General features: G+C 37.2%; 1 protein-coding gene across 1 annotated transcript; it reads left to right on the top strand.

Moving 5' to 3' along the window:
- Positions 1-11,328: 11,328 nt before the first annotated feature.
- LOC132764112 (protein S100-A5-like) lies at positions 11,329-23,587 on the top strand. The gene is made up of 3 exons (XM_060757955.2): positions 11,329-11,389; positions 21,405-21,550; positions 23,365-23,587. Exons 2-3 carry the CDS (start codon positions 21,413-21,415, stop codon positions 23,506-23,508), a joined length of 282 nt encoding a protein of 93 aa, XP_060613938.2. The 5' UTR covers positions 11,329-11,389; positions 21,405-21,412; the 3' UTR covers positions 23,509-23,587.

Here is a 23,587-nt window from a genome sequence, read left to right as displayed (position 1 = left end):
TGCCCTTTTGGGGCTATATAGGTGCCATTATTGGGGTTACAAATGTGCAACTTTTGGAGTTACAATTGTATTACTTTTGCACTATTTTTGGCACTACAAAGGTGCCATTTTTGGGGATACTATTGTGCCACTTTGGGGGCCACGAAGGTGCCGCCTTTGAAGATACAATTGTGCCACTTTTGTGCTACGAAGGTGCCCCTTTTTGGGAATGCAATTGTGCCACTTTGGGGATACAATCGTACTACTTTTGCACTACTTTTGGCACTACTTTTGGGGATACAATTGTGCCACTTTGGGGGATATGAAGGTACTCTTTTGGGGGATACAATTGTGCCACTTTGGGGACACAACGATGCCAACTTTTCTGGCTGCAACCGTACCAATGTTATGTCTACAAAGGTGCTACTTTGGGGAATAGAATTGTGCCCCATTTTGCCCCAAAAGTGCCAGTATTGGGGCTACAAAGGTGCCACTTTTGGGGATACAATCGTATTACGTTTAGAGCTATAGAGGTGCCACTTTGGGGCTACAAAGGTGTCATTTGGGGGCTGCAAAGGTGCCAATTTAGGGGCTACAAAGGTGCCATCTTTCTGGCTGCAACTGTGCCAATATTGGGGTTACAAAGGTGCCACTTTTGGGGATACAATCATATTACTTTTGTGCTACTTTTGGAGCTACAAAGGTGCGACTTTTGGAGATGAAATGATGCCACTTTCGGGGATACAATGCCATCTCTCTGGCTGCAACTTGTGCCAATATCGGGGCTACTAAGGGACCCTTTTGGGGATACAACGGTGCCACTTTTGGGGCTATGAAGGTGCAACTATTGGGGATGAAATGGTGCCCCTTTTTTGGATGCAATGCCACCTTTCTGGCTGCAACTGTGCTTTATTATTTATGGTTACAAAGGGACCCTCTTTGGGGATGCAGTTGTGCCACTTTTGGGGCTACAAAGGTATCCTTTTTAGGGACTGAATGGTGCCACTTTGGGGTCTACACAGGTACACTTTTGGGGATACAATTGTGCCACTTTGAGGGCAACAAAGGTCCCACTTTGGGGGATGAAATGGTGCCACTTTCAGGGATACTGTGCCATCTTTCTGGCTGCAATTGTGCCAATATCAAGGCTACAACCCTTTTTGGGGATAGAGTTGTGCCACTTTTGGTGCTACAAAGGTGCCACTTTTGGGGGTACAATGCCACCACCTTCCCGGCTGAAACTGTGCCACTTTTGGGGCTGCAAGGGGACCCTTTTTGGGGATACAATTGTACTAGAGATATAGAGGTGCCAATTTGGGGAGACAAAGGTGCCATTTGGGGACTAAAAAGGTGCCAATTTTGGGGATACAATGGTTCCACCTTTCTGGCTGCAACTGTGGCAATATTGGGGTTACACAGGTGCCACTTTTGGGGATACAACCGTACTACGTTTGTGCTACTTTTGAAACAACAAAGGTGCCACTTTTGGGGAGGAAATGCCACCTTTCTGGCTGCAACTGTGCCAATATTGGGGCTACAAAGGGGCCCTTTTTGGGGATACAATGTTGACACTTTTGGGGCTATGAAGGTGCCATTATTGGGCATGAATTCGTGCCACATTCGGGGATACAATGCCACCTTTCTGGCTGCAGTTGGGTCAATATGAGGGGTACAAAGGTACCCTTTTGGGGGATACAGTTGTGCCACTTTGGGGGCTACAATGCCACCTTTCTAGCTGCAACTGTGCCAGTATCGGGGCTACAAAGAGACTCTTTTTGGGGATACCGTTGTGCCACTTTTGGGGCTGCAAAGCGGCCACTTTTGGGGATACGAATGGTGCCATTTTGGGAGCAACAAAGGCCAATTGTATGGCTACGAAGGTACCCTTTTGGGAATAGAGTTGTGCCACTTTTGGGGCTACAAAAGTGCGACTTTGGGGGATACAAATGTGCCATCTTTCTGGCTGCAACTCTGCCAATATCGGGACTATAAAGGGATCCTTTTTGGGGATAAAACAGTGCCACTTTTGGGGATGAAATGGTGCCCCTTTTTTGGATGCAATGCCACCTTCCTGGCTGCAACTGTGCCAATATCGGGGCTACAAAGGGACCCATTTTGGGGATACAAAGGTATCCTTTTTAAGGGTAAAATGGTGCCATTTTGGGGGCTACAAAGGTACCCTTTTGGGGATACAATTCTGCCACTTTTGGGGATACAATGTCACCTTTCTGGCTGCATCTGTGCCAATGTTGGGGCTACAAAGGGACCCTTTTTGAGGATACAATTGTGCCAGTTTTGGAGCTACAAAGGTGCCACTTTCAGGAATACAATGCCATCTGTCTGGCTGCAACTGTGCCAATATCGGGGCTACAAAGGGGACTTTTGGGGGATACAGTCATGCCACTTTTGGGGCCACAAAGGTGCCACTTTTGGGGATGCAATCGTAGTACTTTTATGCCACTTTTGGAGGTACAAAGGTGCCACTTTCGGGGATACAATCGTAGTACTCTTATGCCACTTTTGGGGCCACAAAGGTGCCACTTTCGGGGATACAATCGTAGTACTTTTGCGCTACTTTTGGGGCTACAAAGGTGCCAGTTTCGGGGATACAATGCCATCTGTCTGGCTGCAACTCTGCCAATATCGGGGCTACAAAGGTACCCTTGTGGGGAATATAGGTGTGTCACTTTGGGGGTTACAAAGGGACCCTTTTTGGGGCCACAAAGGTGCCACTTTCGGGGATACAATCGTAGTACTTTTGTGCTATTTTTGGGGCCACAAAGGTGCCACTTTTGGGGATACAATCGTAATACTTTTGTGCTACTTTTGGGGTTACAAAGGTGTCACTTTCGAGGATACAATCGTAGTATTTTTGTGCTACTTTTGGGGTTACAAAGGTGTCACTTTCGGGGATACAATCGTAATACTTTTATGCCACTTTTGGAGGTACAAAGGTGCCACTTTTGGGGGTACAATCGTTGTACTTTCGTGCTACTTTTGGGGCTACAAAGGTGCCAGTTTCGGGGATACCATGCCATCTGTTTGGCTGCAGCTCTGCCAATATCGGGGCTACAAAGGTACCATTTTGGGGGATACAGTTGTGCCATTTTTGGGGCTACAAAGGTGCCACTTTTGGGGATACAGTTGTGCCACTTTTGGGGGTGCCATGCCACCTTTCTGGCTGCATCTGTGCCAGTGTCATGGCTACAAAGGGTCCTTTTTGGGGCTCCAAGGGTGCCAGCTTTGGGGCTGAGACCTTGCTTTGTTTCGGGAGCATGAACCCCATCATCCACCGACTGGATGCTGGGATTGAAGCTCCAGAAGGCAGCCAAACCCCCCAAGCCAGATGTCCAAAAAGCACTCTTCCCATTCCTTCCTTTGGAGGCGGATCCGTGACTCAGAGTTTCCCGCTGACCGAGTGCGCAAGCGAGCGGGGCGTTGGCCGCATGCTTCCAAAGCCACATTTCCCAAAGCAAAGGCAGAGACAAACAAACAGCTCCAAATCCCCCCAAAACAAGCCGGAACTATAAATCCCAGGATGTTGCCATTAAAGTTAAAGACACATGGGTATAGCAGTTCTGTTGCTGACACATGGGCATTGTAGTTTCTCCAGCCACAGGGGTGTTTGAGTCCCCCAAACCAACCCCATGACATTATAAGCCCATCAGACACATGGGTGTTAGAGTCCGATTGCTGGCAATTAATCATTTTGATCAGGCACGGGGACATTATAATCAAGTCCATGGGAATGACACATGTGTGTTATAGTCCTGTTAGGCACATGGGTGTCATAGTCCACCAGGCACATGGGAATGATAGTTCTGTTGCTGATATATGAGCCGCATAGTCCCATCAAACACTCGAGCATTGCAATCCCATCAGGCACATGGGCATGAGAGTCCACCAGACACAGAAGGAGACCAAACTGGGTTAACTCTGCAATTCGGATTCTGCCTCTGGGTCTGGCCAGCAGGTGGAGCCCTTTGGCCCCAAAACAAAAGCGATGCCTAGGAGTGCGCCGGCTGCCCTTTGGCATCAGGCACATGGGCATTATAGTCCCACCAGACACATGTGCATGATGGTCCCATGGCTGACAAATGGGCTTTATAGTCCCATCAGACACATGGGTGTTATAGTTCTATTGATGGCATATGGGTGTGGTAGTCCCACCAAACACATGGGTTTTGTAGTCCTGCCACATTCAGGGGCTTAATAGTCCCACCAGACACATGGGCTTTATAGTCCTGCCACATACATGGTCATACTAGTCCCATCAGACTCATGGGTTTTGTAGTTATGTTCATGGCATATGGGTGTGGTAGTCCCATCAGACACATGGGCATTGTAGTCCTGCCACATTTGTGGGCTTTGTAGTCTCATCAGACACATGAGCTTTATAGTCCTGCTACATACATGGTAATAATTGTCCCATCAGACACATGGGTGTTATAGATCTGTTGATGGCATATGGGTTTCGTAGTCCCACCAGACACATGCGGTTTGTAGTCTCACCACACTCGTGGACTTTATAGTCCCACCAGATACGTGGGCTTCATAGTCCTGCCACATACATGATCATCAGACACATGGGTTTTGTAGTTCTGTTGATGGCATATGTGTGTGATAGTCCCACTGGACACATGGGCTTTGTAGTACCACCACGTACATTGTCATAACAGTCCCACCAGGCACATGGGCTTTGTATTCCTGCCACATACATGGTCATAATAGTCCCATCAGACACATGGATGTTATAGATCTGTTGATGGCATATGGGTATGATAGTCCCACCAGACACATGGACTTTATAGCATTGGCACATATATAGGCTTTATAGTCCCACCAGGCACATGGGCTTTGTATTCCTGCCACATACATAGTCATAACAGTCCCATCAGACACATGGGCGTTATAGTTCTGTTGATGGCATGTGGGTGTGATTGTCCCACCAGACACATGGGCTTTGTAGTCCTGCCACATACATGGTGATAATAGTCCCACCAGACAGATGGGTGTTATAGTTCTGTTGAGCATATGGGTGTGGTAGATGTTGTCTTTCTGTTGATGGCATATGGGTGTGATAGTCCCACCAAACACATGGGCTTTGTAGTCCTGCCACATTCAGGGGCTTAATAGTCCCACCAGACACATGGGCTTTATACTCCTGCCACATACATTGTCATACTAGTCCCATCAGATACATGGGTTTGTAGCTCTGTTGATGGCATGTGGGTGTGATAGTCCCACCAGACACATGGGCTTTGTAGTCCTGCCACATACATTGTGATAATAATCTCACCAAACGGATAGGTGTTGAGCATATGGGTGTGGTAGTCCTACCAGACACATGGGCTTTGTAGTCCCACCACATACATTGTCATAACAGTCCCATCAGACACATGGGTGTTGTAGTTCAGTTGATAGCATATGGGTGTGATAGTCCCACCACACATATGGATTTTGTAGTTTTGCCACGTACATGGTGATAATAGTCCCATCAGACACATGGGTGTTGTAGTTTGGTTCATGGCATATGGGTGTTGTAGTCCTACCAGACACATCGGATTTGTAGTCCTGCCACATACATGGTGATAATAGTCCCACCAAACAGATAGATGTTATAGGTCTGTTGAGCATATGAGCATACCAGACACATGCGCTTTGTAGTACTGCCACATTCATGGGCTTTATAGTCCCATCAGACACATGGGTGTTATAGTTCTGTTGATGGCATGTGGGTGTGATTGTCCCACTGAACATATGGCCTTTGTAGTACCACCACGTACATTGTCATAACAGTCCCATCAAACACATGGGCGTTATAGTTCTGTTGATGGCATGTGGGTGTGATTGTCCCACCAGACACATGGGCTTTGTAGTCCCACCATGTACATTATCATAATAGTCCCATCAGACACATGGATGTTATAATTCTGTTGATGGTGTGTGGGCATGATAGTCCCACAGAACACATGGGCTTTGTAGTCCCACCACATACATTGTCATAACAGTCCCATCAGACACATGGCTGTTATAGTTCTGTTAATGGCATGTGGGTGTGATTGTCCCACTAGACATATGGGCTTTGTAGTCCCACCACGTACATGGTCATAATAGTCCCATCAGACACATGGGTGTTATAGTTCTGTTGATGACATATGGGCATGATAGTCCCACCACATGCATTGGCTTAGAGAACTAGATAGATAGCAGTGGATGTGACCAGGCCATCCATGCGCCCGTGTGTCCAAATCTCCTCTGGGCTGAAAGCCGTGAATGAAACCGCCGGAGCGGCATTTTCTGTCCAGCCGAGAGAGAGAATTATTCCGCTGAGCGGGAATTCCGGAATATTCGCCCTCCGGGATGGCAAAGAGGCCCAACCGGCCCGTCCGGAAGGCGCTCCCAAACCGGTTTAGATGCCTTTCGGATAACAGTCTGGATGGATCCGCACCCATGGCTTCGGGCACAAGCGCAGGAGGTGCCGTGGGAAGCAAAAGGAAATATAGATATTATACGTATGTATTGTATATACATACAGACATCTAGTATATATTACACACCCACTTTAGATATATACACAAATACATGACAATATGTATTACACACACACATATATAATATACACTGATATATTATAATATATATTCCATTTTATACATCTATTACATTATATATTACTATATATTATACATATATATTTTCTATACACAGAGATATAAAATATATTATATATTATTATATACATACATATATTATAATATATATTATACTATACACACCTATTATATTATATATTACTACATATTATAGATTATACATATATATTGCCTATATACAGAGACATAAAATATATTATATATTATTATATACACACAGACACATAATATACACTGATATAACATATATTACATTATATACACCTATTATATTATACATTACTATATATTATATATTATACACATATATTTTCTATACACAGAGATATAGAATATATTATATATTATTATATACATATATATATTATAATATATATTATACTATACACACATATTATATATTACTACATATTATCGATTATACATATATATTTCCTATACACAGAGACATAAAATATATTATATATTATTATATACACACACACACATAATATACACTGATATAACATATATTACATTATATACACCTATTATATTATACATTACTATATATTATATATTATACACATATATTTTCTATACACAGAGATATAGAATATATTATATATTATTATATACATATATATATTATAATATATATTATACTATACACACATATTATATATTACTACGTATTATAGATTATACATATATATTTCCTATATACAGAGACATAAAATATATTATATATTATTATATACACACACACACATAATATACACTGATATAACATATATTACATTATATACACCTATTATATTATACATTACTATATATTATATATTATACACATATATTTTCTATACACAGAGATATAGAATATATTATATATTATTATATACATATATATATTATAATATATATTATACTATACACACATATTATATATTACTACGTATTATAGATTATACATATATATTTCCTATATACAGAGACATAAAATATATTATATATTATTATATACACACACACACATAATATACACTGATATAACATATATTACATTATATACACCTATTATATTATACATTACTATATATTATATATTATACACATATATTTTCTATACACAGAGATATAGAATATATTATATATTATTATATACATATATATATTATAATATATATTATACTATACACACATATTATATATTACTACATATTATCGATTATACATATATATTTCCTATACACAGAGACATAAAATATATTATATATTATTATATACACACACACACATAATATACACTGATATAACATATATTACATTATATACACCTATTATATTATACATTACTATATATTATATATTATACACATATATTTTCTATACACAGAGATATAGAATATATTATATATTATTATATACATATATATATTATAATATATATTATACTATACACACATATTATATATTACTACATATTATCGATTATACATATATATTTCCTATACACAGAGACATAAAATATATTATATATTATTATATACACACACACACATAATATACACTGATATAACATATATTACATTATATACACCTATTATATTATACATTACTATATATTATATATTATACACATATATTTTCTATACACAGAGATATAGAATATATTATATATTATTATATACATACATATATTATAATATATATTATACTATACACACCTATTATATTATATATTACTACATATTATAGATTATACATATATATTTCCTATATACAGAGACATAAAATATATTATATATTATTATACACACACACACACACATAATATACACTGATATAACATATATTACATTATATACACCTATTATATTATACATTGCTATATATTATATATTATACACATATTTTCTATACACAGAGATATAAAATATATTATATATTATATACAGACATATATTATAATATATATTATACTATACACCCCTACTTTAGATATATACACAAATACATGACAATATGTATTACACACACACACAAATATATATAATATACACTTATATATTATAATATATATTACATTTTATACACCTATTATATATATTATATATTATACATATATTATTTTCTATACACACAGATATAAAAGATATTATTTATTATGTCATAAACACCTATTTTACTTATATGCATATATTACAATATATATACACACACATATATATCATATATATATATATACGCACACACCTATTATATAATGATATATAATATAAGAATAATATAATAATATAATACACTAATAAATATAATATAATAATAAAAATATTAATAATACATTATATACAATTATGATTATTTATATAACATATAATAATATAACATAATAATAATAATTTAATAATAAATATAGTTACAATATATTATAATATAATTATAATTAATATAACATAATAATGTGCTATATGTTATTATAATATAATATAATAATAAAAATATTATTAAAATTTCTATACAATTTTGATTACTTATTCTTACAATATAATATAATATAATATAATATAATATAATATAATATAATAATTTAATAATAAATAAAGTTACAATATATTACAATATAATTATAATAAATATAATATAATATAATAATATGTTATATATTATTATATAATATTATATTATATTATAATTAATGTAATATAATAATAAAAATATTATTAATAATTCTATACAATTTTAATTATTTATTCTTACAACATAATATAATATATAATAATATAACATAATAATAAATATAATATCTAATAATAAATACAGTTACAATATATTACAATATAATTATAATAAATATAATATAGTAATATGCTATATATTATTATATAATAATATAATATAATATAATATAATATAATATAATATAATATAATATAATATAATATAATATATAATAATAAAAATATTAATAATACATGATATACAATTATGATTATTTATATAACATATAATAATAAATATAATAATGAATATAATAATTGAATAATAAATATAGTCACAATATATTACAATATAATTATAATAAATATAATACAATATAATAATAAAATATTAATAATACATGATATACAATTATGATTATTTATTCTTACAATATAATATATAATAATATAACATAAAAATAAATACAATAATTTAATAATAAATATAGTTACAATATATTACAATATAATTATAATAAATATAATATAATAATATGCTATATATTATTATATAATAATATAATATAATATATAATAATAAAATATTAATAATACATGATATACAATTATGATTATTTATATAACATATAATAATATAACATAATAATGAATATAATAATTGAATAATAAATATAGTCACAATATATTACAATATAATTATAATAAATATAATATAATAATAAAATATTAATAATACATGATATACAATTATTATGATTATTTATTCTTACAATATAATATATAATAATATAACATAATAATAAATATAATAATTTAATAATAAATACAGTTACAATATATTACAATATAATTATAAGAAATATAATATAATAATATGCTATATATTATTATATATAATATTATAATATAATAAATATAATATAATAAAAATATTATTAATAATTCTATACAATTTTGATTATTTATTCTTACAATGTAATATAATATATAATAATAAAACATACTAATAAATATAATAATTTAATAATAAATACAGTTACAATATATTACAATATAATTATATAATTATATTATATTATAATAATATGCTATATATTATAATATAATATAATATAATATAATAATATAATAATAAAAATATAAATAATACATGATATATAATTTTGATTATTTATTCTTACAATATAATATATAATAATATAATAATAAATATAATAATCTAATAATAAATACAGTTACAATATATTACAATATATTTATAATAAATATAATATAATAATATGCTATATATTATTATATAATAATATAATATAATATATAATAATAAAAATATTATTAATACATGATATACAATTATGATTATTTATATAACATAATAATAAATATAATAATGAATATAATAATTGAATAATAAATATAGTCACAATATACTACAATATAATTATAATAAATATAATATAATATAATAATAAAATATTAATAATACATGATATACAATTATGATTATTTATATAACATATAATAATAAATATAATAATCTAATAATAAATACAGTTACAATATATTACAATATAATTATAATAAATATAATATAATAATATGCTATATATTATTATATAATAATATAATATATAATAATAAAAATATTAATAATACATGATATACAATTATGATTATTTATTCTTACAATATAATATATAATAATATAACATAAAATAAATATAATAATTTACTAATAAATATAGTTACAATATATTATAATATGATTATAATAAATATAATATTATATTATATAATAAGATGCTGCAGGATGTCCCTCCTGAAAAGACAAACTTTTGAAAGTTTTATAAACTTCTTTTTAATGATGGAACCAATTAGGGAATGACCAATTAGGAGCGTCTAACGATCTCCCTTTGGCCCTTGGAGGCGTCATCAATCCATCAATCCTTTGGGGTCTTCTCTTTGGGAGATAATGCAAAACAGAATGCAAAACAACACTTAGCTTTTGCTTTCCTGCTTGGCCCTTTCCATTTGCATCCAACAGATCATCCGGTGAGTAGATTTCCTCTCATATTGACCCTCTTTCGATATATATTTATATATTTCAAAACAAACAAACAAACAAACAATCGGTCCGTGCCTTGCCAAATGCATTCCTCTTCTTGCCTGGGCCTGCACTGTGCATAGGTTTTTTTGGTGCATGTTTCGAAAGCCTCCCTATGATGGGAGTTGTAGTTTTCATAAGGGCTTCTTCCCTGGAGAACAAATGCGGTTGGGCCGCTGTGGTCACCATCGCTTGCAAGGGGTACATGGGATTTGTAGCACGGCAAAGGTCTTCTTTTTTTTGCCTGAAGAAGGGAAACTACAACTCCCAGGACCCCCTCGCATTGAGTTAGCAGAGTTCTTGGGGAAACTACAACTCCCAGGACCCCCTCGCATTGAATTAGCAGGGAAAGAAGTGCCAGAATTGCATGCATTCCTAAAAACGAAGGATGCTGAAGTGACCTCGTGGAAACTAAAACTCTCAGGACCCCATTGCATTGAATTAGCAGAGACCTTAGGGAAACTACAACTCCCAGGACTCCCTCGCATTGAATTAGCAGGGAAAGAAGCGCCAGAATTGCATGCATTCCTACAAGTGAAGGAGGCTGAACCGACCTTGGGAAAACTACAATTTCCAGAACCCTAATTGCATTGAATTAGCAGAGATCTTGGGGAAACTACCACTCCCAGAACCCCATTGCGTTGAATTATAATAAATCTTGGGGAAACTACGACTCCCAGTACCCCATTGCATTGAATTAGCAGAGATCTTGGGAAACTACAACTCCCAGGACCCCGTTGCATTGAATTAGCAGAGATCTTGGGGAAACTACAACTCTCAGGACCCCATTGCATTGAATTAGCAAAATAAGTGGTGCTCAAACTCCACACATTCCTACAAGTGAAGGAGGCTTAACCAATCTTGGGAAAACTACAACTTCCAGAGTCCCATTGCATTGACTTAGAAGAGATCTTGGGGAAACTACAACTCCCAGTACCCCATTGGATTGAATTAGCAAGGTAAAGGGTTCTCAAACTGCACACATTCCTATAAGTGAAGGAGGCTTAACTGACCTTGGGAAAACTACAACTTCCAGAACCCCAATTGCATTGAATTAGCAGAGATCTTGGGGAAACTACAACTCCCAGGAACCCATTGCATTGAATTAGGAGGGAATGAGGTGCCCAAACTGTACACATTCCTACAGCAAAAGCCAACTGGCCTTGGGGGAACTACAATTCCCAAGGAAATAGCTCTGTGAATGCCACCCAGCCCTTTGCAAACCCCTATTTGCCAATTGAGTCATGGCCTCCTCGCCCTTGGCAACAAACCCGGCTTGTTTGGTTTGCTTCTTTCCCACCTTTTTCATCCCTCCTTTCATCTCCTTTCCCTTTCTTTCTTTCTTCCTTTCTTCCTCCTCCCCCTCCCCTTTCCTATTCCTTCCTTCCTTCCTTCCTTCCTTCATTCCCCACCTCCTCCACCCGTCCTTCCATCTTTTTCCTTTCTTCCCTTTCCTCCTCTTCTTCCCTCCTTCCTTCTCTTTCTTTCCTTTTCTGCATCCCTCCTTCCCTCCCTCTTTTTTTGTTCCTTCCCCTCCTTTTACTTCCCCTCCTTCTTTCCCTCCTTCTTTCTTTCTTTCTTTCTTTCTTTCCTTCCTTTGTTTCCTACCTCCTCCATCCCTCTTTCCTTCTCTCGTTCTTTCCCTCATTCCTTCTCTTTCCTTCCTTCCTTCCTTCCTTCCTTCCTTTCTTTCCTACCTCCTCCATCCCTCTTTCCTTCTCTCGTTCTTTCCCTCATTCCTTCTCTTTCCTTCCTCCCTTCCTTCCTTCCTTCCTTCCTTCCTTCCTTTCTTTCCTACCTCCTCCATCCCTCTTTCCTTCTCTCGTTCTTTCCCTCATTCCTTCTTTCTCTTCCTTCCTTCCTTCCCTACCTTCTCCATCCCTCTTTCCTTCTCTCGTTCTTTCCCTCATTCCTTCTCTTCCTTCCTTCCTTCCTTCCTTCCTTCCTTCCTTCCTTCCTTCCCTCCCTCCCTCCCTCCCTCCCTCCCTCCCTCCTTCCTTCCTTCCTTCCTTCCTTCCTTTCTTTCCTACCTCCTCCATCCCTCTTTCCTTCTCTCGTTCTTTCCCTCATTCCTTCTTTCTCTTCCTTCCTTCCTTCCTTCCCTTCCTTCTCCATCCCTCTTTCCTTCTCTCGTTCTTTCCCTCATTCCTTCTCTTCCTTCCTTCCTTCCTTCCTTCCTTCCTTCCTTCCCTCCCTCCCTCCCTCCCTCCCTCTCTCCCTCCCTCCCTCCCTCCCTCCCTCCTTCCTTCCTTCCTTCCTTCCTTCCTTCCTTCCTTCCTTCCTTTCTTTCCTACCTCCTCCATCCCTCTTTCCTTCTCTCGTTCTTTCCCTCATTCCTTCTTTCTCTTCCTTCCTTCCTTCCTTCCTTCCCTTCCTTCTCCATCCCTCTTTCCTTCTCTCGTTCTTTCCCTCATTCCTTCTCTTCCTTCCTTCCTTCCTTCCTTCCTTCCTTCCTTCCCTCCCTCCCTCCCTCCCTCCCTCCCTCCTTCCTTCCTTCCTTCCTTCCTTCCTTCCCTCCCTCCCTCCCTCCCTCTCTCCCTCCCTCCTTCCTTCCTTCCTTCCTTCCTTCCTTCCTTTCTTTCCTACCTCCTCCATCCCTCTTTCCTTCTCTCGTTCTTTCCCTCATTCCTTCTTTCTCTTCCTTCCTTCCTTCCTTCCCTACCTTCTCCATCCCTCTTTCCTTCTCTCGTTCTTTCCCTCATTCCTTCTCTTCCTTCCTTCCTTCCTTCCTTCCTTCCTTCCTTCCTTCCCTCCCTCCCTCCCTCCCTCCCTCCCTCCCTCCCTCCTTCCTTCCTTCCTTCCTTCCTTCCCTTCCTTCTCCATCCCTCTTTCCTTCTCTCGTTCTTTCCCTCATTCCTTCTCTTCCTTCCTTCCTTCCTTCCCTCCCTCCCTCCCTCCCTCCCTCCCTCCCTCTCTCCCTCCCTCCCTCCCTCCCTCCTTCCTTCCTTCCTTCCTTCCTTCCTTCCTTCCTTCCCTGCCTCCTCCATCCCTTCTACCTTCTTTCTTTCCTTTTCTACCTCCAATCCCGCTCTGGCTTCCTTCAAAAGCCAGAATGGGCAGGGGCCTATGATGCATGTGGTTGCTCTCATTCCTCCACGTATCTTGTCCACATCCTCGGGTTTCACCAATTGAAATGAATCCATCAAAACCGGACAAGCAGGTGCTCATGTTACATCCTCAGAGACTGCCGTTAACATGGTGTCCAGACCGGAACGGATCAAAGCGACTTTGTCCACGAAGAACCGAGCAAAAGCTTCACAGCAAGCTGCCGAGTTGCCAGGGCTCGCATCCTGGGTGGTGGGATTTAAAAGGCCTCTGACAACTCGAAACAGCTCAACCAGACGGTTCTTTGCAGACGCAATATTGGACACAAAGAAAGATTTCTTTGCGGCCTTTATTGCCGCGGCATATGTCCTTAAAAAGACCGTGTTCGATTTGGCTCGCTCGGATCTGAACACCACACGCTCTCTAGTTCCCTCTTCCTTCGCTTCATCGCTGCCAGCTCCTTGTTGAACCAAGGAGCTGGTTTAGCTCGGCTACTTGAGAGGGGACGCTCCGGGGCAATTGTGTCTATTGCCCTAGTCATCTCCCCATTCCAGAGAGTGACCAGAGCATCAACAGGATCACTGTGGCGCAGTGGTTTAAACCCCTGTGCCGGCAGAACTGAAGACCGACAGGTCGCAGGTTCGAATCCAGGGAGAGGCGGATGAGCTCCCTCTATCAGCTCCAGCTCCTCATGCGGGTACATGAGAGAAGCCTCCCACAAGGATGATAAAAACATCAAATCATCCAGGCATCCCCCGGGCAACATCCTTGCAGATGGCCAATTCTCTCACACCAGGAGTCACTCCTGACACAACCAAAAAAAAACTTACCGAGGTGGCGGGAAACACCCCAAGAGCCGTCAGGAATCCATCCGGATCCATAAGTCTCCTGGGGCAGACCAACTTAATGGGTCCTCCACCCCTGTAAAAGTTAGGGGTTGCCGTAAGTCTAAATCTGACCACGTAGTGGTCAGTCCATGGCAACGGAGAGATGGTTGACTCCTCAACACCACCACCTTCCTCCCATCCCTGGCAGAAAACGAAATCCAATGTGTGTCCTGCACTGTGAGTGGGGTCAGATACCCGTTGGGACAGCCCCATGGCTGCCATGGCTGACCTGAAGTCCTGAGCCACTCCTGATAGGGTAGCTTCAGCATGGACATTGAAGTCCCCCAGCACAAGAAGCCATTGGGACTCCAACGCCAGGCTCGAGACCACCCCCGCTAGCTCAGGTAGGGAGACTGTAGTGCAGTGGGGTGGATGGTACACTAACAGAATCCCTATTCTGTCCCGGTCACCCACCCTCAGATGGACACATTCAAAATTGGTTGACTGTGGGATGGGGCTCCTAGTCAGGGAGATGGAATCCCTATAGACCACTGCAACCCCGCCTCCCCACCCTCCGGATCTTGGTTGATTCTTTCTCTCGTTCTTTTCTTTATCCCTTCCTTCCCTTCTTCCTTCCTTCCTGGTGCCAGCAGCAGCAAGTCCAATGCTTAGGATGTAACCAATTAAATGATATCATATTAAATAATAATCGTTCCCCAGCACAAGAAGCTGTTGGGACTCCAACGCCAGGCTCGAGACCACCCCGGCTAGCTCAGGTAGGGAGACTGTAGTGCAGCGGGGTGGACGGTACACTAACAGAATTCCTATTCTGTCCCGGTCACCCACCCTCAGGTGGACACATTCAAAATTGTTTGACCGCGGAATGGGGCTCCTGGTCAGGGAGATGGAATCCCTATAGACCACTGCAACCCTGCAACCCCGCCTCCCCGCCCTCCGGATCTTGGTTGATTCTTTCTCTCGTTCTTTTCTTTATCCCTTCCTTCCCTTCTTCCTTCCTTCCTGTTGCCAGCAGCAGCAAGTCCAATGCTTAGGATGTAACCAATTAAATAGTATCATATTAAATAATAATCGTTCCCCAGCACAAGAAGCTGTTGGGACTCCAACGCCAGGCTCGAGACCACCCCGGCTAGCTCAGGTAGGGAGACTGTAGTGCAGCGGGGTGGACGGTACACTAACAGAATTCCTATTCTGTCCCGGTCGCCCACCCTCAGGTGGACACATTCAAAATTGGTTGACCGCGGGATGGGGCTCCTGGTCAGGGAGATGGAATCCCTATAGACCACTGCAACCCCGCCTTGCCTCCCCGCCCTCCGGATCTTGGTTGGTTCTTTCTCTCGTTCTTTTCTTTATCCCTTCCTTTCTTCCTTCCTTCCTGGTGCCAGCAGCAGCAAGTCCAATGCTTAGGATGTAACCAATTAAATGATATCATATTAAATAATAATCGCTCCCCAGCACAAGAAGCCGTTGGGACTCCAACGCCAGGCTCGAGACCACCCCGGCTAGCTCAGGTAGGGAGACTGTAGTGCAGCGGGGTGGACGGTACACTAACAGAATCCCTATTCTGTCCCGGTTACCCACCCTCAGGTGGACACATTCAAAATTGGTTGATTGCAGGATGGGGCTCCTTGTCAGGGAGATGGAATCCCTATAGACCACTGCAACCCTGCCTCCCCGCCCTCCGGATCTTGGTTGGTTCTTTCTCTCGTTCTTTTCTTTATCCCTTCCTTCCTTTCTTCCTTCCTTCCTTCCTGGTGCCAGCAGCAGCAAATCCTAAGCTCAGGATGTGACCAATTAAATGATATCATATTAAATAATAATTGTTCCCCAGCACAAGAAGCCGTTGGGACTCTAACGCCAGGCTCGAGACCACCCCTGCTAGCTCAGGTAGGGAGACTGTAGTGCAGTGGGGTGGACGGTACACTAACAGAATCCCTATTCTGTCCCGGTCACCCACCCTCAGGTGGACACATTCAAAATTGGTTGACCGCGGGATGGGGCTCCTGGTCAGGGAGATGGAATACCTATAGACCACTGCAACCCCGCCTTGCCTCCCCGCCCTCCGGATCTTGGTTGGTTCTTTCTCTCGTTCTTTTCTTTATCCCTTCCTTCCTTCCTTCCTTTCTTCCTTCCTTCCTGGTGCCAGCAGCAGCAAGTCCAATGCTTAGGACGTGACCAATTAAATGATATCATATTAAATAATAATCGTTCCCCAGCACAAGAAGCCGTTGGGACTCCAACGGCAGGCTTGAGACCACCCCCGCTAGCTCAGGTAGGGAGACTGTAGTGCAGCGGGGTGGACGGTACACTAACAGAATCCCTATTCTGTCCCGGTCACCCACCCTCAGGTGGACACATTCAAAATTGGTTGACCGCAGGATGGGGCTCCTGGTCAGGGAGATGGAATCCCTATAGACCACTGCAACCCCGCCTTGCTTCCCCGCCCTCCGGATCTTGGTTGGTTCTTTCTCTCGTTCTTTTCTTTATCCCTTCCTTCCTTCCTTCCTTCCTTCCTTCCTGGTGCCAGCAGCAGCAAGTCCTACGCTTAGGACATGACCAATTAAATGATATCAAATTAAATAATAATCGTTCCCCAGCACAAGAAGCTGTTGGGACTCCAATGCCAGGCTCGAGACCACCCCGGCTAGCTCAGGTAGGGAGACTGTAGTGCAGTGGGGTGGACGGTACACTAACAGAATCCCTATTCTGTCCCGGTCACCCACTCTCAGGTGGACACATTCATAATTGGTTGACCAATTAAATGATATCATATTAAATAATAATCATTCTCTTCCATGTCGTTCGTCCCATGCGCGCTCTTCTTTGCGCTCTTCCCAATCAAGGGTCACCCCAATGATCAAGGGCCCTTCTTCCCAAGCTTCCTTTCAACGCATTATATTATATATCCTAATATAGATATTATATGATAGGGATGATATATTGTATAAATTGGCTGGCAGCCTTGGTTTGCCCAGCGGCGGCGGGAAGGCAGGTGTTTCCACAAAGGGAAGGCCCATCCCTCCTTTCTCAGCTCCCAGTCCTTAATTGCAAATAATTGCAGACATTGCAAACAATTCCGCTTTGCTGCAATGTTTGCAAGGATGCTTTGCAAATGTTTGCCTGCCAAACCCTTTCCCACCAAAGGACGCTTTGCAAGCCAAGAGGGAGGATGCCTTTCCCATAGACATGCAGAAACCTGTGCAAAAATAATAATGTCATCATCAACTATTATTATTATTAATCATCATCATCATCATCATTTTCATTATTATTATCATCATTATTCTCATTATCATATAATGAAATATAATAATATAATATTAATGTAATATTAATATAATTAATAAAATATGAATGTAAAATAATATAATAACATTATTATATTTATATTATTATTATAGTATTATATTATCCCCATCATAATATTATAATATAATAACATAATTATATTTATATTATTATACTATTATATTATTATAGTAATTGTTATAATCACTATTATTATTATTTGAAATACAAGAGTAGTAAGTCACTATTATAATTATGTTATTATATATTATAATATAATATTGATGTAAAATAATATGACATTATAGTATCATCATTATTATAATAATTGCTATCATCACCATTATTATTATTATTATTTGAAATACAAGAGTAGTAAGTCACTATTATAATTATATTATATTATATTATTGATGTAAAATAATATTATAATATTTTACATTATATATGTAAAATATTATAATATTATATATTATATATATATATATATAATTAATATATATATAATATTATAATATTATATATATATATATATATATATATATATATAATTTATATTATATATGGTTGCTCCTGACATGATAAATAAAATTATAATATTATAGTATTATAATAATTGTTATCATCACCATTATTATTATTATTATTTGAAATACAAGAGTAGTAAGTTACTATTATATTATATTATTGATGTAAAATAATATTATAATATTTTACATTATATATGTAAAATATTATATTATTATATATATATAATTTATATATAATATATATTATAATGTATTGTCGAAGGCTTTCATGGCCGGAATCACTGGGTTGTTGTAGGTTTTTCCGGGCTATATACATGGCCATATAGCCCGGAAAAACCTACAACAACCCATATATTATAATATTATATTATATATACATTATATATAATTTATTTATATGATATATGGTTGCTCCTGGCACGATAAATAAATAAAATTATAATATTATAGTGAATATATAGCAATAGTGCATGCATGGGGAGGGCATGCTTCTTTCTGGGAGCGAGAAGTCCGCTTGGCCGTTGCCTCTGCCTTGGGCAAACACCCCACCTGTCATCTCTTGATTAGTTCATCGTTACCATAATAATAATTATTATTATTGGTGCAAATATTGGCTCTGGGTGGGTCTGGGTGCCTCCGCTTTCCTTTGGGCAATGAGAGCCCTTTGCAAGGATGGGTGCCACAAAAGCAACTCTTTGCAGAGCTGCAATGGATGTGGTTTGATGTATTGTCGAAGGCTTTCATGGCTGGAATCACTAGGTTCTTGTGGGTTTTTTCGGGCTATAGAGCCATGTTCTAGAGGCATTCTCTCCTGACGTTTCGCCTGCATCTATGGCAAGCATCCTCAGAGGTGTGAGGTCTGTTGGAATTAGGACAATGGGTTTATATATCTGTGGAATGGCTGGGGTGGGGCAAGGAGCTCTTCTCTGCTGGAGCTAGGTGTGAATGTTCAACTGACCACCTTCATTAGCATTTGAAGGCCTGCCTGAGCCTGGGAAAATCTCTTGCTGGGAGGTGTTAATCTGTGCCTGGTTTTTTCCTCTCTGTTGTTTAGCTGTTATAATTTTAGAGTTTTTTAATACTGGTAGCCAGATTTTGTTCATTTTCATGGTCTCTTCCTTTCTGTTGAAATTGTCCACGTGCTTCTTGTGTATTTCAGTGGCTTCTCTGTGTAGCCTGACATGGTGGTTGTTGGTGTGGTCCAGCATTTCTGTGTTCTCAGATAATATGCTGTGTCCAGGTTGGTTCATCAGGTGCTCTGCTATGGCTGAAGTAGTCTGCCGTGCCTTTCATGTTCCTTGATGCGTGTCTGGGCAATGCTGCGTTTGGTGGTCCCTATGTAGACTTGTCCACAGCTGCATGGTACACGGGAGACTCCTGCAGAGGTGAGAGGATCCCTCTTGTACCGTGTACCATGCAGCTGTGGACAAGTCTACATAGGGACCACCAAATGCAGCATTGCCCAGACACGCATCAAGCTGTGGACAAGTCTACATTTCCCTGGGGAGTGAGTTCCACAGGTGGGGAGCCACCACTGAGAAAGCCCTGCTCCTCGTCCCCACCAGCCTCACTTGTGAGAGTGGTGGGGTCGAGAGCAGGGCCCCCCCCCAGATGATCTCAAGGTCCGGGGTGGGACGTAGAGGGAGATACGTTCGGACAGATACGCTGGACCGGAACCGTACAGGGTTCCGGTCCAGCGTATCTGTCCGAACGTATTTGAGAACACAGAAATGCTGGACCACTCTCACAACCACCATGTCAGACTACACAGAGAAGCCATTGAAATCCACAAGAAGCAAGTGGACAATCTCAACAGAAAGGAAGAGAACATGAAAATGAACAAAATCTGGCTACCAGTATTAAAAAACTCTAAAATTACAACAGCTAAACAACAGAGAGGAAAAAACCAGGCACAGATTAACACCTCCCAGGAACAGATTTTCCCAGGCTCAGGCAGGCCTTCAAATGCTAATGAAGGTGATCAGTTGAAACATTCACACCTAGCTCTACCAGACAAGAGTCCTTTGTCCCACCCTGGTCATTCCACAGATATATAAACCCATTTTCCTACTTCCAACAGACCTCACACCTCTGAGGATGCTTGCCATAGATGCAGGCGAAACGTCAGGAGAGAATGCCTCTAGAACATGGCTCTATAGCTCGAAAAAACCCACAAGAACCTGATGTGGTTTGAGCCCAGCATGAACTGCGGTGGGATTTGCAGTCCTCCCAAGGTCTCCTCCTCTCTTTGGCAGGACCCTCCATGGAGAGCCCCTTGGAGAAGGCCTTGGCCAGCCTGGTCCTCACTTTCCACCGGTATTCGGGCCAGGAAGGCAACCCCTTGACCCTCAGCAGGAAGGAGCTGAAGGAACTGGTCCAGAAGGAGCTGCAACTGGGAGAGGTCGGACCCTGCACCGCCCAACACCCCCTACAGGGGGACAACACAACAACAACAACAACAACAAACAACAACAACAACGATGACATAATTTAAAATAATAATAATACAATAGAATATATATATATATATATATATAGATAGATAGATAGATAGATAGATAGATAGATAATATTACAACAATAAGTCATAATATAACAATATAATATATATTATATAATAATATAATTATTATAACAATAATTTAAACATTGTAATAACAATGTAATATATATATATATAATACACTAATAAATCATAATATAAAACATATTATATGACAATAAATAATATATTGAATTAAATATAAGAATTATATATAAGAATTAAAAATCACAATAATGCCATAGAATATAATATATATATATATTATACAATAATATTGTAATGTTTATTATATAATAAAATATAATAATAATAATATATATTATATAATAAAATAATATAATAATTAATATTATATAATAAAATAATATAATAATCAATATAATGGTATTATAAAATAATATAATATAATAATTAATCATAACATAATAATATATATTATATAATATAATAGTCATATTAATAAGAATTTAAAAATCATGCTAACTATATATAATATATATATATAATACACTAATAAATCATAATATAAAACATATTATATGAGAATAAATAATATATTGAATTAAATATAAGAATTATATATAAGAATTAAAAATCATAATAATGCCATAGAATATAATATATATATATATATTATACAATAATATTGTAATGTTTATTATATAATAAAATATAATAATACATATTATATAATAAAATAATATAATCATTAATATAATAGTATTATAAAATAATATAATATAATAATTAATCATAATGTAATAATATATATTATATAATAGTTATATTAATAAGAATTTAAAAATCGTACTAACAATATATATAATACACTAATAAATCATGATATAATAATATATTATAAGAATTAAAAATTGTAATAATAATGCCATAGATTACAATAATATTGTAATGTTTATTATATAATAAAATCTAATAATAATAATATATATTATATAATAAAATAATATAATAATTAATATAATAGTATTATAAAATAATATAATATAATAATTAATCATAATAATATAATATAATAGTTATATTAATAAGAATTTAAAAATCATACTAACAATATATATATATATATATATATATAAAAATACACTAATAAATCATAATATAAAACATATTATATGAGAATAAATAATATATTGAATTAAATATAAGAATTATATATAAGAATTAAAAATCATAATAATGCCATAGAATATAATATATATATATATATTATACAATAATATTGTAATGTTTATTATATAATAAAATATAATAATACATATTATATAATAAAATAATATAATCATTAATATAATAGTATTATAAAATAATATAATATAATAATTAATCATAATGTAATAATATATATTATATAATAGTTATATTAATAAGAATTTAAAAATCGTACTAACAATATATATATATATATATATACTAATAAATCATAATATAAAACATATTATATGATAATATAATAATATATTATAAGAATTAAAAATTGTAATAATAATGCCATAGATTACAATAATATTGCAATGTGTATTATATAATAAAATATAACAATAATATATATTATATAATAAAATAATATAATAAATAATCATAATATAACAATATAATATATAATAATATAATATAATAATGATAATAATTATTATTATTATTTTCTGCAGCGCATGAAGGAGAGCGGCATCGACGTCCTGATGCGCAGCTTGGACCAGAACAAGGACCAGGAGGTCGACTTCAAGGAGTTCACGGCCTTCCTCTCGGCCCTTTGCATGGCTTACAACGACTTCTTCAAGCAGGGCGGCCAATAAAGAGCGGGGGAATCAATACGTAGTACATATATGCCTTCTCTGTATGGGGATTCCTTCCCTATTAGCCTCAAATAAAAGA

This window comes from Anolis sagrei, chromosome 12 (genome assembly GCF_037176765.1).
Source record: "Anolis sagrei isolate rAnoSag1 chromosome 12, rAnoSag1.mat, whole genome shotgun sequence".
In the NCBI taxonomy this organism is placed as follows: domain Eukaryota; kingdom Metazoa; phylum Chordata; class Lepidosauria; order Squamata; family Dactyloidae; genus Anolis; species Anolis sagrei.
This window is presented reverse-complemented; position numbering and strand designations above follow the sequence as displayed.